The sequence below is a fragment of the Amphiprion ocellaris genome, chromosome 15 (assembly GCF_022539595.1).
Source record: "Amphiprion ocellaris isolate individual 3 ecotype Okinawa chromosome 15, ASM2253959v1, whole genome shotgun sequence".
Taxonomy (NCBI): Eukaryota; Metazoa; Chordata; class Actinopteri; family Pomacentridae; genus Amphiprion; species Amphiprion ocellaris.
In genome coordinates this window covers 35,125,325-35,144,168 of record NC_072780.1, presented here as the reverse complement: position 1 = coordinate 35,144,168, position 18,844 = coordinate 35,125,325, and the positions used below count along the sequence as shown (strand labels likewise).

Here is an 18,844-nt window from a genome sequence, read left to right as displayed (position 1 = left end):
ATAATGTAGACCTCAGCCAGGATGAATGTTGCAGGGACCGCTTTCAAATTAATTGTTAATTAAGTTAAACTGGCTAAGTTCAACTTCGGGCTACTTGAAACAGCATTTCTGTGTTAGTTATTTGAGGGCATGAGTGTTGAGTTTGCTTTATGCCAGCCTGAAGTTATCATATGGTGAACAACACTAATAATGTGGTTGTTTTGGTCCTCCCGGTCTGGAAATGTGCATTATTTTATGTTAAACCACAGGAACAGTAGACACAACAATGTAAGACAGTTAGCGTTTTGTGTATGCTAAGCTGTCTTGCACTGACAGCATGTTTGTCGTACTATGTTTAGTAGATTGCTTCTTTTTAGCTAACGGCAACAATACAGCACGATGTCTTTTTGGTGGGTAAAACAAAAGCAATATAATTTCTATAAGTGTGTCACATCAGCACGGCTAAGAAAAGATAATGGTGATGATTTCATATTCTACATTGCTACAATCATTTAATGTGAAGATTCAGGTGCCTAACTTATTGCTCACAGAAATGAGCTATAATATGTAAATGTTCTCTTAAGTCTCTCAAGTCCCCTAAGTTGTCGTGTGTATTATTTGTTGTTGATTTATTGCAAGTTTTCTTCAGTGTGTGTGTTGTTTTTCTGTGTGAATCACATGCTGCAGCTCTTTAGTCATGTGTCTCCTAGTGTGCTATCTGACGTGAAAGTAATTTAAACTTTTGTATCTAAGGTTCTGAGGTTCTTTGGAAACACAGTAGATGATTTTTCTGGAATTTGCTATGGTAAGATATATGCAAATAGTATGATAATGTCTAACACTGACTATTAATCAGTCTGTTAATAACAGTAAGCCACATAAATTGGTCATAAAGCTAACTTCTAATATATTTCCGTTAAGGAGGAGATAAAATGCTGGCAAAGGTGGAATATGCTGGAGTACAAAAATACATTAAAGTGCCACAAAATGAAGAACACTTTGATTTCTTCAAGTTTCTTCAAGAAGGTTGGTATCCATATTTATTATAAATTCCCACAGTCACACTCTGATCACACACACAACACTCATGACAGTCATCTTACAAGTGTAACTGACATGGTTGATTTGATATCTGAAGTGACTTATTTTTCTTATTTCTCCCAGTGATTCAGAAATTTAGTCTGCAGGCTCAATTTGTAAATGAAGATGAGCTCAAGCTGCATGATGATTCTGGTACTGAGATTGATGCAGATGTATTTAATGAGCTCCTAAAGTCAGGGGTCCAAAACGTTAAGGTTGGATACTGCCAGCACCAAGCTACAGGTAAGGGTTAAGATATCTAGAATAACTGACTCAGCCTTGGTCTGATATGAATGCATTAACACCCTGTTAATAGCAACAGCAGCATCTCATACCATTTAGCTTTAGAAAAATGATGACGATGCATTTCCATGATGCTTATAATTGATGTTATTTTGTTTTACGCTGTCTCAAAATTTAATTAAATCGAGGGTTTTTAAAACATTGATGTTGAGAATGCAAAAGAGAGCCCAAGAGTCAAGGAACTGAGAGCCCGAATACTGCGAGATTGTTGAAATGCCACCAGATGACAAAGGTCAGACCAAAGGGAAACTGTTTAACATGTTCAAAATGAATGGAAATTGCTTGTGAAAATAATTGTTAGCCTCCAGATTACAACAGGCTAAAAAAAAAAAAAAAAAAGTTTAAAGAAACCTTCCAAGCATGTTCATGTTTCGTTTGAAAAACTCAACACAAAACTGATTTTAAATACTTGTTAAAATGCCACAGTTAACAAAGGTCAAGAAACAGCTTTAACCATGTCCACGTGTTTTTACTGTAAAACGCACCACAATAATAGTTCAGGTCTTTGTAAACATTTAAAATTCAAGCATGAATTATATCCAGCTAAAACTTTACACTTAAAATGCGGAGAGCAAGGATGTCCCTCATCTCTTTGTACATACAGTGGCTTCAGAAAACACCTTAACATCGTGCAGAGGCAACAACATGATGAACAAACCCTTCCTTACCAGGAAGTCGACACAGAAATACACTCTGAGGTTGAATTTTTCAGCGATCAGCCCTCAACATCTGCATCCCTGTTGCAGGATCCTCCCTCTGTCACACAAAATCCACTTAAAGGAATGTGTGGATCTAGAATTGCGCACTTACAAGCTACTGGTATGCCTCAAAGTACTGTCCCAATAGTTCCTTCAATGGAGGAAGTTGTAAATGATGTTCAAATGCAAGCGCGAGAAGCAGTTCTCCAAGCCTTTTCCTCTGATACAACAGAGTCAGACGTTAATAAGAAAATAAAGCGACATTTAGATCAGCTAGAAAATCCTTTTTCAACCTTCAATACAGAGAAAAAGAGGCAAAAATATTATGACGAAAAATGGGAAATAGTTGAACCTAAAGAATTTGTACTTGGTGTGAGACTGGATACACGGAGAAATAGAACTACAGGTGTCTATGGTCAGATTCCTGTTACAGATGAGTACATGTATGTAGCCATATTAGATACAATGAAATCCATTTTCAAAAACAGCGAGATAACAGAGCGCTTTTTGCATGAAAAAGTTAGTAAAAAGGGGACATACAAAGATATAAATCAGTGGTTCCCAACCTGTTTGTCTTGGAGCCCCCCCTATAAGCTGAACCCCAAGGTCAAGGAGGTGTGGCCATCGAAGCAGCACAGGATTTTTGAAGAAAGACCAAATAAATGTGTTTTAAAAATGTTTTATAGGTAGACTTGTGATGACACAGTGAGTCTGTTACTCTGATTTTATCCAGAATGTAAATATCTGTTTTTTTATAACATCACAGCCTCAGAGCAGACAAAACTCTGCCCCCCCTCAGATCTCTGGCGCCCCCCCTGGGGGGGTGAGGACCCCAGGTTGGGAAACACTGATATAAATGATGGGTTGTATTTCAAAAATCATCCTCTGTTCTCAAAACAGAAGCACGCTATACAGATTTTGCTATATTATGACGATTTTGAAACTGCCAAGCCAGTAGGTTCCAAGAAAGGGGTCCACAAACTTGGATGTGTTTATTTTACTTTAAAAAAAAACTCTGTGTTAATCAATGTACATCTAGCAGCTCTTTTGTACAGAGAAGACTTTTAAAAAAGATGGGTTTGGTGAAAAATTAAAGCCTCTGACTGATGATTTAAAAATTTTAGAAACAAAAGGAATCCAACTTCCATTCATTGAAGAACCATTGTTTGCTCTGTAATTCAAGTCACAGGGGATAATCTTGCTTTAAATGGCCTGCTAGGCTTTGTGGAATGTTTCAGTGCAACATACTGCTGTAGGTTTGGCCTGACCGATAAGGAAGACATTCAGTCTGTATTTACTGAGGATGAACCTGGGCTGATTCTGCGCTCTACAGAGCTTCACATTGAACACTGTAATGCACTTAGTGAAGATCCTGCTCTGCCTATCGTTCTTGGTGTTAAAAAAAAAATTATGTGCTCAGTTCATTAGAATATTTTCATAGCACTGACAATTTTTCAGTTGATATTATGCACGATCTGTTAGAGGGTATAGTACAGTATGAGCTTAAGTTGTTTTTTCAGTTCCTGATTAAAAATGGTTACATCTCTATGAAAACGCTGTCAGACAGGATACTTAGTTTTAATAATGGTTACATGGAACGTAAAAACAGACCAAGTGGTTTAAAAATGGAAGATAACAGCAAGCACTTAGGTTTAAATGGCATTCAGTCACTGTGTGTTCTCCGTAATACCCCCCTTATAGTTGGTGATGTTGTTGAAAGGGACGTTCACTGGACGTTTGTGCTCCTTTTGTTGCAAATTGTTAATATAGTGTTCTCCCCTATCCTCACTGATGCTATGATTTGTTACCTAAAGCATTTAATCTATGATCACCATACCATGTTCAAAACTTTGTACCCTGACAAGAAATTGATACCCAAGCATTGCTTAATGATCCACTATCCAAGATGTATTAAAAAGATTGGCCCTCTTATTCATATGCGGTGTACGCGATTTGAAGCAAAGCATCATGTTTTTCAAAAGTCTGTAAAAATTTTTAAAAACCTTACTAAATCTCTGGTCAAGCAACACCAGCATCAACTGGCATATTACGATGAAAATTATTTTCAAGGACTTGAGGTTGGTCCTGTAAAAATGAAATCCAGAGATGAATTGGATGGTGGAGAATTACTGTGTCAGATGTTACATCTAGATGCATCTACAGATGTTGCAACTAAAAACTGGGTCAAAAATTACGGCACTGAGTATCAGATTAATCTGTTCATATGTACTGGAATATCCAATGACCTACCTGTATTCATGAACAGCTTGCTTTCATTTTAGGATGTACTGTTGACACACTTGGTTTTGACGAACATTTTCATGCATACTGTATAGAGGAGAATCCTGTTGAACATACTGTTGAATGCATTGACAAGCTTACTTATTTTAGACCCTTTGATAAACAATATTCTAATAAAAATGAAACAGCATACATTGTTCCCTACTGTTACATGTTTTAGAATGTATTTTAAATTACATTGTGGTGCATGTTTGAAAATAAATGTATTCTAACCAAACATGATATCTTTATTTTAGCATTATTTTGAAAACATTTTTTGGTAATTCATTACCCCAATGTTTACACCTTACAGTGTTAATAGAGAGGTAACACTTTTAATAGTTGAAAAAGATACTCTGAAAGAGTTAATTTCTAACACTACATTGCAGCGTTAAGCAAAAGTGACAGAGGTTAGTGTTACCTGGTGTTAAATTAAATTTTTTTTGGACCAGAATACCTACTGAGAGGTGCAGAAGTCTCACTGACAGTTACACAAATGGTTTGATGGCAGTGATTACTTCAAAAGGTTGTGCAACAAAATATTAAGTTAAGGGTACCATCATTTTTGTCCAGGCCTATTTCATGAGTTTATTTTTTAAAATAATTCTGTTGAACCACGGTTCAAAAGCAATGTCTGATTTTCATTGGTTAATTTTCATAGAATTTTTATTTATTATTACTTTTGTCAGATTCAAATTATTTCTGTGACCATTGTGGGTTTTTCTTTCATTAACCGAGGGGGATCAACAGTTTTGTTCACGTGTGTTCAGTTTCAAAATAAGAGTCTACACCTGGCAGTTACAGGAAATCAACACAATTCTAAATAAAATGTCCTTATATAAATTATACCTGATATAGAAATACAGCAGGACAGAAACGGAATCTCTTCTAAAAATGTAAAAATGGACTCAGAATGAGCCTTAAAGTGGAAATCACTGAAAATATCTCGACTTGGATGAAAGAAAAGAGTTTTCTGCAACAATAAGAGGATCTGTGCAGCGACGGCTGCTTCCTGTCCACAGTCTGCTGTCGGCGGACTCCAACGCCCACGCTGCATTACACAACAATACAAGATGGAGTGTGAAAACAACATTCATCCCATCAAACTGCTGCTGGATGAGCAGCGAGGCGGCAGATTCTCTTTATGTCATTTATTCTCACCTAAACCGACATTTTCAGACGCTAAACGAGGAAATAAGAAAAGCTTTGTGTTAGTCTGTCGTCTGCTTTTCTTCCTCCTCCTTTTCTTCTTCCTGTCTCTTTCTGATCTGGATCTGTTCAGTTCGATCTCTGCATCGATTCTCTTCAACAGCATCAACCTCACGTTTCATTTCAAACCCTTTGGCTCCTTTTTCCTTCATCTGTCTTTGATTTCACAGAAAAATCCTCATTTTATTCAGTCATCCATTCATTCCCAAACAGCCAAACTCTGACAGTTCTACAAATCTAAATTTGAAAAAACATCTTCAGAAGTTGAAAAAAAATCTAATTATTTGTCTTCAAAATTACAGCTGCACATGAGAAAACAACCTTTAATCTTCTTCCAGGTTGTGAATAATCAAGACTCCAGTTTAATCTGAAATCTTTCACCTCCTCAGTTTCCTCCGGTTTCAACACAAATCATCTCTTTATTGTAGTAAAATTATTTCTCCTGTTTTCCTCCTTTCAACATCTAATTTCTACTAAAACCTAAAACCAGAGAAAAGCACCACATTTCTCTCTCATTTCAGGAAGTATCTCCAACCTCGAACAGAAAAGGTTTGTTTAGTTCTGAAGTTCTCACTTCCTGCTGTAGAAATCCTCAGTTTCACATAATTCCTGTAAAAACCCTGAAAGACAACAACACCGACTCCTTCTGACTCGTCACGCTGTCCGGCTACCAGCTCACTGACTCTTCATGCTGCTTTTATTCACACCTTGTTCTTATTTTCTCGTCTGTCTTTGGTTTAAATCCTCATTTTATTCATCCTCTGAGTCCTGTGCTGTAATTGTTCATAAATTCTCACCTCAAAGTGAAACTCTGATAATTCTACATTTAAAAACCTGCTCAAAAGTCATAAAAACGTGTTTTAAAGCTGGAACTCTGAGCTGCATTTGGACCAACAAGCACAAAACTGAGTCCAGTTAGTTTTAAAGGAAGCTTCAGATTTTAACAGGATTCAAAAATCGACAACATTTTCTAAAACCCACAAACTCAGAACTCTGATGATTCTATAACTCAAAACCTGCAGAAATTATAAAAACTCTCCTGATCCAACGGCACATGAGAAAAACAGCCCATAAATTCTCTTTCTTTCTCATCTGTTCCATCCTTTCTGTCGTTTCCTCGTCTGTCTTTACTTTCAGAAAATCCTCATTTATTGATTCCTAAACATCTTATTTCTTTAAAGAGGAACTCTGAAGACTTTAGGATCCAAACCAGCTTCTAAGTTCTGAAAATATCTGAAAAAGTTCTAAAAACAACTTTTAAATCATAGCTTGTAGCTGCTTTTACAGCTGGAGTTTCTACGTTTCATCTCCTCCAGTTTCCTCTGGTTTCAACACAAATCATCTCTATTATTTTAGCAAAATTATTCCTCCTGTTTTCCTTCTTTCAACATCTGATTTCTATGAAAACCTAAAACCAGTTGAGTTGCAAATAATTAATTACTCAGGACATGGAAATGAAACAGGATGGTTTTAGTAGCAGAGTTCTCACTTCCTGCTGCAGAATTCATCACAGTTTCCTGACATTCCTGTAAAAGCACTGAAAGACAACATTAACTCCTTCTGTCTCCTTCTTATTCCTCTACTCACACTTTCTCTTCCTCATTGCTTTTGTTTCCTGGTTTAAGTTTGACAGTAAAATCCTCATTTAATGAAGTCACTGAGTCTTAAACATCTGGTTTCATTAAACTGAGCTCTGAAGATTCTACAACTCAAAACCTGCAAATATGTCTTCAGAAATTGCAAAAGACTCATAAAACATGGCTTCAAAAATCCAACTGAATATGAGAAAAAGATGGAAAACGACCTTTAATCTTCTTCCAGGTTGTCAATAATTGAGGCTCCAGGTTTCATCTGAGATCTTTCATCTCCTCAGTTTCCTCTGGTTCCAGCACAAATAATCTCTATATTGTAGTAAAATTATTCCTCCTGTTTTCCTTCTTTCAACATCTAATTTCTACTAAAACCTAAAACCAGTTATGTTGGAAATCAGAGAAAACAATCACAATTACTCAGAAAATGACAACTTTCTCAGAAATGAGACAGGATGTTAGTTTAGTTCTGAAGTTCTCACTTCCTGCTGCAGAGATCATCAGTTTCACATAATCGCTGTAAAAACCCTGAAAGACAACATTAACTCCTTCTGTCTCCTCCTCTCTGACTTTTCTAAACCTCTAAACCTGATGACATGCTGTTGAAATGAAAGCACACATGAAAAAGTAGCATCAACACACGTCCAGCTGTAGCTCAGAGCTGCGTTAATAAAACCCTAAAACCAGGAGAACTTCCTGCTTTCACAGCTGCATTAATAAACTGTAGTCATTCCTGCCTTCACAGCTGCATTAATAAACTGTAGTCATTCCTGCCTTCACAGCTGCATTAATAAACTGTAGTCATTCCTACCTTCACAGCTGCATTAATAAACTGTAGTCATTCCTACCTTCACAGCTGCATTAATAAACTGTAGTCATTCCTACCTTCACAGCTGCATTAATAAACTGTAGTCATTCCTACCTTCACAGCTGCATTAATAAACTGTAGTCATTCCTACCTTCACAGCTGCATTAATAAACTGTAGTCATTCCTACCTTCACAGCTGCATTAATAAACTGTAGTCATTCCTACCTTCACAGCTGCATTAATAAACTGTAGTCATTCCTACCTTCACAGCTGCATTAATAAACTGTAGTCATTCCTACCTTCACAGCTGCATTAATAAACTGTAGTCATTCCTACCTTCACAGCTGCATTAATAAACTGTAGTCATTCCTACCTTCACAGCTGCATTAATAAACTGTAGTCATTCCTACCTTCACAGCTGCATTAATAAACTGTAGTCATTCCTGCCTTCACAGCTGCATTAATAAACTCTTTTATGTAGTCATTCCTACCTTCACAGCTGCATTAATAAACTGTAGTCATTCCTACCTTCACAGCTGCATTAATAAACTGTAGTCATTCCTACCTTCACAGCTGCATTAATAAACTGTAGTCATTCCTACCTTCACAGCTGCATTAATAAACTGTAGTCATTCCTACCTTCACAGCTGCATTAATAAACTGTAGTCATTCCTACCTTCACAGCTGCATTAATAAACTGTAGTCATTCCTGCCTTCACAGCTGCATTAATAAACTGTAGTCATTCCTGCCTTCACAGCTGCATTAATAAACTGTAGTCATTCCTACCTTCACAGCTGCATTAATAAACTGTAGTCATTCCTGCCTTCACAGCTGCATTAATAAACTCTTTTATGTAGTCATTCCTACCTTCACAGCTGCATTAATAAAGTGTAGTCATTCCTACCTTCACAGCTGCATTAATAAACTGTAGTCATTCCTACCTTCACAGCTGCATTAATAAACTGTAGTCATTCCTACCTTCACAGCTGCATTAATAAACTGTAGTCATTCCTACCTTCACAGCTGCATTAATAAACTGTAGTCATTCCTACCTTCACAGCTGCATTAATAAACTGTAGTCATTCCTACCTTCACAGCTGCATTAATAAACTGTAGTCATTCCTACCTTCACAGCTGCATTAATAAACTGTAGTCATTCCTACCTTCACAGCTGCATTAATAAACTGTAGTCATTCCTGCCTTCACAGCTGCATTAATAAACTCTTTTATGTAGTCATTCCTACCTTCACAGCTGCATTAATAAACTGTAGTCATTCCTACCTTCACAGCTGCATTAATAAACTGTAGTCATTCCTACCTTCACAGCTGCATTAATAAACTGTAGTCATTCCTACCTTCACAGCTGCATTAATAAACTGTAGTCATTCCTACCTTCACAGCTGCATTAATAAACTGTAGTCATTCCTACCTTCACAGCTGCATTAATAAACTGTAGTCATTCCTGCCTTCACAGCTGCATTAATAAACTGTAGTCATTCCTGCCTTCACAGCTGCATTAATAAACTGTAGTCATTCCTACCTTCACAGCTGCATTAATAAACTGTAGTCATTCCTGCCTTCACAGCTGCATTAATAAACTCTTTTATGTAGTCATTCCTACCTTCACAGCTGCATTAATAAAGTGTAGTCATTCCTACCTTCACAGCTGCATTAATAAACTGTAGTCATTCCTGCCTTCACAGCTGCATTAATAAACTGTAGTCATTCCTACCTTCACAGCTGCATTAATAAACTGTAGTCATTCCTACCTTCACAGCTGCATTAATAAACTGTAGTCATTCCTACCTTCACAGCTGCATTAATAAACTGTAGTCATTCCTACCTTCACAGCTGCATTAATAAACTGTAGTCATTCCTACCTTCACAGCTGCATTAATAAACTGTAGTCATTCCTGCCTTCACAGCTGCATTAATAAACTGTAGTCATTCCTACCTTCACATCTGCATTAATAAACTGTAGTCATTCCTACCTTCACAGCTGCATTAATAAACTGTAGTCATTCCTACCTTCACAGCTGCATTAATAAACTGTAGTCATTCCTACCTTCACAGCTGCATTAATAAACTGTAGTCATTCCTACCTTCACAGCTGCATTAATAAACTGTAGTCATTCCTACCTTCACAGCTGCATTAATAAACTGTAGTCATTCCTACCTTCACAGCTGCATTAATAAACTGTAGTCATTCCTGCCTTCACAGCTGCATTAATAAACTGTAGTCATTCCTACCTTCACATCTGCATTAATAAACTGTAGTCATTCCTACCTTCACAGCTGCATTAATAAAGTGTAGTCATTCCTACCTTCACAGCTGCATTAATAAAGTGTAGTCATTCCTACCTTCACAGCTGCATTAATAAACTGTAGTCATTCCTACCTTAACAGCTGCATTAATAAACTGTAGTCATTCCTACCTTCACAGCTGCATTAATAAACTGTAGTCATTCCTACCTTCACAGCTGCATTAATAAACTGTAGTCATTCCTACCTTCACAGCTGCATTAATAAACTGTAGTCATTCCTGCCTTCACAGCTGCATTAATAAACTGTAGTCATTCCTGCCTTCACAGCTGCATTAATAAACTGTAGTCATTCCTACCTTCACAGCTGCATTAATAAACTGTAGTCATTCCTGCCTTCACAGCTGCATTAATAAACTGTAGTCATTCCTACCTTCACATCTGCATTAATAAACTGTAGTCATTCCTACCTTCACAGCTGCATTAATAAACTGTAGTCATTCCTACCTTCACAGCTGCATTAATAAACTGTAGTCATTCCTACCTTCACAGCTGCATTAATAAACTGTAGTCATTCCTACCTTCACAGCTGCATTAATAAACTGTAGTCATTCCTGCCTTCACAGCTGCATTAATAAACTCTTTTATGTAGTCATTCCTACCTTCACAGCTGCATTAATAAAGTGTAGTCATTCCTACCTTCACAGCTGCATTAATAAACTGTAGTCATTCCTGCCTTCACAGCTGCATTAATAAACTGTAGTCATTCCTGCCTTCACAGCTGCATTAATAAACTGTAGTCATTCCTACCTTCACAGCTGCATTAATAAACTGTAGTCATTCCTACCTTCACAGCTGCATTAATAAACTGTAGTCATTCCTACCTTCACAGCTGCATTAATAAACTGTAGTCATTCCTGCCTTCACAGCTGCATTAATAAACTGTAGTCATTCCTGCCTTCACAGCTGCATTAATAAACTGTAGTCATTCCTACCTTCACAGCTGCATTAATAAACTCTTTTATGTAGTCATTCCTACCTTCACAGCTGCATTAATAAACTCTTTTATGTAGTCATTCCTACCTTCACAGCTGCATTAATAAACTGTAGTCATTCCTACCTTCACAGCTGCATTAATAAACTGTAGTCATTCCTACCTTCACAGCTGCATTAATAAACTGTAGTCATTCCTACCTTCACAGCTGCATTAATAAACTGTAGTCATTCCTACCTTCACAGCTGCATTAATAAACTGTAGTCATTCCTACCTTCACAGCTGCATTAATAAACTGTAGTCATTCCTACCTTCACAGCTGCATTAATAAACTGTAGTCATTCCTACCTTCACAGCTGCATTAATAAACTGTAGTCATTCCTGCCTTCACAGCTGCATTAATAAACTGTAGTCATTCCTACCTTCACAGCTGCATTAATAAACTGTCGTCATTCCTACCTTCACAGCTGCATTAATAAACTGTAGTCATTCCTACCTTCACAGCTGCATTAATAAACTGTAGTCATTCCTACCTTCACAGCTGCATTAATAAACTGTAGTCATTCCTACCTTCACAGCTGCATTAATAAACTGTAGTCATTCCTACCTTCACAGCTGCATTAATAAACTGTAGTCATTCCTACCTTCACAGCTGCTGTGGCCCTCCTCGTACCCGGCGCTGCAGCTGCACTTCCCGATGGGAACCAGCCACTCTCCCTCGGCGCTGCAGTGCATCCTGGGAGGACTGTCGGTGTCCACCTCCGAGTTGTTGACGCAGGCGCCGCGGACCTCCACCAGCGTGGCGAAGGCGGCCTCGGCTACCGTGTCTGGGAACATGGCCAGGTTCTGCACGGTGGCCAGGCAGCGTTTGTAGTACACCCTGACGGCCACCAGGGCCACGCAGGCGCCCACGTCCTGGAAGGCCAGGTGGAAGCCCTTCCGGTTCAGGTGTCCGATCTCCCGCACCTCCGTGTTCAGCTTCATCTTCCTCTCGCCCAGGTCGCCCTGCGTGAAGCTCTCGTCGGCGGCGATGGTGTCGATCTTGGTGTAGCGGTCCTCCCGGGTGACGGCGCCTAGGTCCCGGTCCGACTCCACGTACAGCAGGTTGAAGGTCTCCTTGCAGGTTCCCGCCACGCCCGGGATGCTGTTGCAGTCACGCAGCGTGAACTGCAGCTCCACGAAGATGCGCTGGCCGCCGCGACGCGCCACCCAGCCGGTCTGCAGCCAGTTGTTCTGCTGGGTGGGCTCCATGACGTTACACACCTGGTAGGTCCGGATGGGTTTGTACTTCTCATCCACACCGCTGATCTCCTCCCACTGCAGAGGAACAAGGAACAGGACGTTAACGAGGAGGAACGGGAGGGAAAAACAGGAGGAGAAGGAGGAAACAGTAAAGAAACAGATGAAATAACAGAAAGTGTAAAACATCATCTGATGCCTGTTTTCAGCATCACAACAAACACACTGCCTGTAGTTCAACCAAATAAAGAGTCCCTGAGTTTTCTCCTGAATCACAGCTGAGTCCCTGACGGCTTCACGGATGCAACAAAACACGCAGAATCTTTAGTTTTTACAGAATCTGATTACTTTAAAAGGTTTGTGAGTTTTAAATGTGACACTGAGAAAAACGTGACTTTGATGAAATATGAAGATTTGAAGCTCAGATTTCTGTAATTAAACAGTCTGGAGTCCAAAAATAGTGACAAGTTCTTATTTCATGTTACCAATTATCATATTGATACCAATCAAAAGAATTAAAAGATTAAAGGCAAGACATAATGTGGATTGACCGTTAAGTTATTGAAAAGTTTATTTGTTCTGTAAAATGAATGTACATATAAAGGAGCTGAGTCCAGAATTGTGGGATGATTGTCTTTGTTAGTTCTGATGTGAGTCCAGAGTTCCTTTGTCAGTGAGTGGAATGTCTTTGAAGTTGTCCTCCAGGTTTCTGAGCTACCCCCCTTCTATGGCTCAGGAATCAGTCAGAATGTTGACTGGCAGCAATTTAGTTCCTTGGAGGCCAGATGGTGACTGGGGGTTTAACCCGGTCTCTTGGTTGGAGACCGGTCCAATTCACATCCTGGGAGTCTGTATAGAGGAATCCTTTAAAGTCTGATCTCAGCCTCGCTTCCTGCTGACATGTTCCACACCTGGCATGGTGTCCTGGTGTCCCTCTTGCTCCGCTGATCAGAAGGGGAGCCCATCTCCATCCTGTGGCTGCAGAGGTGTTAAAACTCCAGAGCTATAGGCCGGGGGGATAACCAAAACCTGCCCTGGTTCTGTTTCACTGTTGATAATGGCTGGTGGATCCTACACAGGGGACACCTGGACAGGTAACAATCTAGCACAGGTTCACATGGACAGGTAACAATCTAGCACAGGTTCACCTGGACAGGTAACAGTCTGTCACAGGCTCACCTGGACAGGTAACAGTCTGTCACAGGTTCACCTGGACAGGTAACAGTCTGTCACAGGTTCACCTGGACAGGTAACAGTCTGTCACAGGTTCACCTGGACAGGTAACAGTCTGTCACAGGTTCACCTGGACAGGTAACAATCTAGCACAGGTTCACCTGGACAGGTAACAGTCTATCACAGGTTCACCTGGACAGGTAACAGTCTGTCACAGGTTCACCTGGACAGGTAACAGTCTGTCACAGGTTCACCTGGACAGGTAACAGTCTGTCACAGGTTCACCTGGACAGGTAACAGTCTGTCACAGGTTCACCTGGACAGGTAACAGTCTGTCACAGGTTCACCTGGACAGGTAACAATCTAGCACAGGTTCACCTGGACAGGTAACAATCTAGCACAGGTTCACCTGGACAGGTAACAGTCTATCACAGGTTCACCTGGACAGGTAACAGTCTGTCACAGGTTCACCTGGACAGGTAACAGTCTATCACAGGTTCACCTGTCCAGGTAACAGTCTATCACAGGTTCACCTGTCCAGGTAACAGTCTGTCACAGGCTCACCTGGACAGTCAACAGCCTATCACAGGTTCACCTGGACAGGTAACAGTCTATCACAGGGCTGCTATAAGTAATAATAACCTTAATTTAAATTCACTCAGACCATAAATCCTGTTTTCTCTGCTCCATGAGATGCTCCAGTACCTGGTAACAGAACAACCAGGACCAGAAAGGAACAGAAACAAAATCTATGACGTCATAAATCATAAAATTAAGCAAAAATAAAGTTGATTTTTTTTTTTTTTTTTTGGTAATTTATTTCACAAAAAATGAAAAAAATGGAATCAACTGGTGGAATATTTTTCCAACTTTCTACACAAGTTAAGAACAAATAATGTATCTGTTTGTGAAACATATTTTACTATTTACACTTTAATTCATTTCATTTATTTATTTATAATAAAACACTGCCTGCAGTTCAGCTGAAAGCCACTGGACTTTTGTCATAAGACTGTTGATCATAGCTGAGTCACTGACAAATTCATAGTTTCTATCAGAGACAGATTTTTTTTAGTTTTTTACAGAATCTGGCTACAGACATGAAGAGACATGAAGAATGAAGTGATTTTGATGAGAAAAAAACACAATTTTAAGCTTGGATTTGGTTAGTTTTTCTGACAGAATACTGTGTCACAGATGAGTACTATAAAGATGATGAAAAAGTAAAAAATCCAACCATTTATTCCCATTTTTCCAGATTCTTTCTCTGTTAAATGGAGTAATTCTGGTGATTCTGAATAACGTTAACATGAATCTTGAACCCAGCTGCAGGTTTTGTGATTTAAAGGATAAACGCTTCCGTCAGTTCAGCCGAAAAGTCCCTGAAGATTTGTTACAAGAGATTTAGTCTCAGCTGAGTCATTGATGAATTCATGTTTACTATGAGGAACATGGAATTTCTAGTGTTTTTAAAGATTGTGGTCAATTTAAAACGTTTAATTTGGTTGAATTTTTAAATGTAGAATAAAGTGGTTTAGATGAAAGTGTCTGAGATGGGGAGTTCAAAGACTATAGTAACGTAGGAAATCTGAGGATTCTGTGTTTTCAGCCTTTCTGATAAATGATGTATTTTTGGTGAACATTTAAAGGTAACACGTCTTTTTTAGGTGATTTTCCTTTCATTATTTGAGGAGCAGGAGCTCAGAAAACAGATTTTTTTTTATTAAGAGCAGATCCTAGCTCGATGCAGCGCCTTGAGAATCTGTTACGTTTGAGTTTCTGATTCACCTTCAGCCAGGAAAACATCTAATAAAAGCAAAAACTTCACTAATTTATAATTTATGTAACAGAGAAACTAAACAGAGTGAAGGTAAAGAACCGATATCTGCTCCTCTCACCTACAGAAGACAAACAGACAAGTTTGTAAATAAATAAACAATAAAATAATATAAAAATAAACTGTGCGGTTTGTCTTCAGTGAATCCTGGAGGACGTTTAACGTCAGATTTATCTCTACTTTAATAAACTCTGTGATGCTGAATTTATTCTAACAGAAATCTCAGGTGTTCTTCAAGTGTGAAGTTTCTACACCTGAATAAATAGCTGGATGAATTTAAAGAGAACAAGATTATCAATTGGATTTACATGGATTTAAATTGAATTTTTAGACCTTTAGGTAGAATATTGTTTATTTGCAGCAGGTAGAACAGAACTTTACAGAAAATGTTTAGTTTTTTTAACTACAGGACAAAGTCTGGATGAAGATATTGATAGATGATTTAATTAACAGTTGATATGATGGAGGAAAATATCAATAATTTTACTAATTAAAAAACTACAAGCATTTATTTATTTATTTATTTATTTTGATGAAGCATCAGCAACAGGAAAACATCAGAATTTTTAAACTATAAAATCATCATTAAAATAAACAAATACAGAAAATATTTTTTCTTTTGGACACACTGGTTATTAAAAAAATTTTATTTTATTTTTTGTATTTTTCAGATAATTATTATCTCTTTTATTTTTACTTTTTTTATACTGTAAAGATTCCATTTAATAAATGTCCTATTTATTTCTAAAGATACACTCTTGATTAATAGCAAATTTTATTTTTAATTATTTACATTGTTATAGATCAGTAATTAAATAAGTAATTAAATAAGACTTTTGTTTTGGACATACTGGTTATTAAAAGTGTTTTTAGAATTTTACTTTAAATTTTTTGTATTTTTATATAATTATTATCTTTTGCATTTATTTAACATTTACAGTCTTTTATGGTGTAAAAAGACCCTATTTACTACTAAAGATATACCAATAAATTATAATATTTTATTTTTTAATATTACAAAATAGTCATTAAATAAAGAAAACTTTTTTTTATTTTTACCATGGACGCCCTGAGAAAATTTTAATTTCCTAAGATGGAAGTATTTTTTTTTATTGTTCTTTGTGCATTTATTTAAAATTTAGAGTTTATAAACTGCAGATGCACCATTAAAATCATAGTAAACATCTTTTTTTTTTATTACAGAATGTTATTTAACTACAAAGTCTACAAAGTCTAAAAATGTTATCAATTTTCTGAATCTGAATCAATTTTGTTCTGTTTTGCTGTGAACCTGCTGCGTATTTCTATAAAATTCCAGGAGAAAGTCTGGCTAATAAGCAGCCAGAATGTTGTTTCTTCGAGTGTAAAACCAAATGAAAAACTGCGCAGATGAAGAGAATCTAAAGCGACTCACTCCGTTGGGGGGAAACGACGTCCAGCCGAGCTCCGCCTGAGTCTCTTTAGAGTTCAGCAACACAACTGGAAGAAGAAGAAGAGAAAGTTCAGAAGCTGATTCACATTATTTCATCTTGATGAATAAATGAGTCAAAAATCAGCTGAAGAGGAAAGAATGTGTTAAATTCACAGGCCTGCAGAGCAACGTGACGCCGGAACAATGAAAGGAAGCCATTAACGCCGAGGCAGAGTGTCAGAAGGAGCCTTTGATAAACGCATTAATACCATCTGTGGACGACTCAAGCTGAACAAAGAGTCTCCGTCAGCCGAGAAAAAAAACCCACAGGAGACCGAAAACGACACGAGGCAGCCGACACTCAACAGAGAGAAGTTTTAAGAAAGATTCTACAAAGAGAAACTTAAAGAACAGGAGAGATTCAACAGAGAGAAGTTTAAAGAACAGGAGAGATTCAACAGAGAGAGATTTAAAGAGCAGCGGAGACGCAACGCCTCAAAGTTTCCGTTCAGAACCGATGAAAAGTTCTGTTCAGCACCACAGACAGAGAACCGGATCCTGGTTTCAGCACCACGGACAGAGAACTGCTTCCTGGTTTCAGCACCATGGACAGAGAACTGCTTCCTGGTTTCAGCACCACGGACAGAGAACTGGATCCTGGTTTCAGCACCACGGACAGAGAACTGCTTCCTGGTTTCAGCACCACGGACAGAGAATCGGATCCTGGTTTCAGCACCACGGACAGCTTCAGACTGGAGCTAAAATGATCTAAAAATGTTTCCTGAGGTTTTAATGTGACACCAATGATGTAAAATTAGTAAACATATCTATAAACTAGATGCACGTTATGTAGTACTTTGAATATTTCCATATTCTGCTGCTTAAACTTGTATTTCTGTTTCTTAAGCAAGTCTGTTTCTACAGCACCTTATCTCACATGTCGTGTAATGTGGTTAAAAATATGTTAAAAAAATTACACTAAATAAAACATTGAATAAAAAATTAAATCAGAAACAGCAAAGACAAGTTGAATAAACTTCACACAGATTTTTAAAAAATTAAAACCGACTGATTAACGCAGCAGAAAAAGACAATAGATGAGAAATGAAAACAATGTAAGAGATAAAATCTATGATAAAGTAGAAAATAAACCAAATAAACTTCAATAAATTGAAGCTCACAAAGCTTAACAACAGTTTACTCCACTGTATTTATCTAACAGCAGTAGTTTTTAGGTACCTTTTAGATGTTTAAAGCTGAAAATCTTATTTTAAATTATTTCTACTTTTAGTTATTTTATTGCACTTCATTGTCTGAACCCCAAAATCAACCAACAAAAAGCAAAAGCCAAAACTGAATCATTTAACTTAGAAGGAAAGTGTAAAAATAGAAAAAGCATCTGATTCTCAATTTTCTTTTCAGTTTATGTTCAGCACCATGGACAGAGAACCTGATCCTGTTTCAGCACCATGGACAGAGAACCTGATCCTGTTTCAGCACCACGGACAGAGAACCGGATCCTGGTTTCAGCACCATGGACAGAGAACCGGATCCTGGTTTCAGCACCATGGACAGAGAACCGGATCCTGGTTTCAGCACACAGACAGCTTCAGACTGGAGCTAAAATGACCTAAAAATGTTTCCTTAGGTTTTAATGTGACACCAGTGATGTAAAATTAGTAAACATATCTATAAACTAGATGCACATTATGTAGAACTTTAAATGTTTTCAGATTTTGAACTACTCGTCAGTGACTCACCTTTCAATCAGGAAAATGAACCAAATCTCTGTAATATCTGGATATTTCATCTGAACCTCTTTATTCTGCATGTCACATCTAAAAGATGAAAAAAATAAAGTGTTTGACTAGAATCTGCAAAAAACAGAAAATTCTGTGTTCTTCACAATCTGCCAAGTTTAGAACTAAATCATTTAGAATCATAAAAAAGAAATCTGTAAGTAAAATTCACAATTTTAAGTC

At 37.7% G+C, this 18,844-nt stretch overlaps 1 protein-coding gene across 1 annotated transcript in view; it reads right to left on the bottom strand.

Annotated features, from left to right (window-relative positions):
* Positions 1-18,844, bottom strand: part of LOC111583312 (ephrin type-A receptor 7-like) — a 245,918-nt gene that overhangs the window by 163,298 nt on the left and 63,776 nt on the right. The window contains exons 2-3 of the mRNA XM_055017862.1: positions 16,866-16,930; positions 11,847-12,519 (exon numbers count right to left, since the gene is read on the bottom strand). Of these exons, the coding sequence (XP_054873837.1) occupies positions 11,847-12,519; positions 16,866-16,930 (738 nt within the window). The remainder of the gene's footprint in view (positions 1-11,846; positions 12,520-16,865; positions 16,931-18,844) is intronic.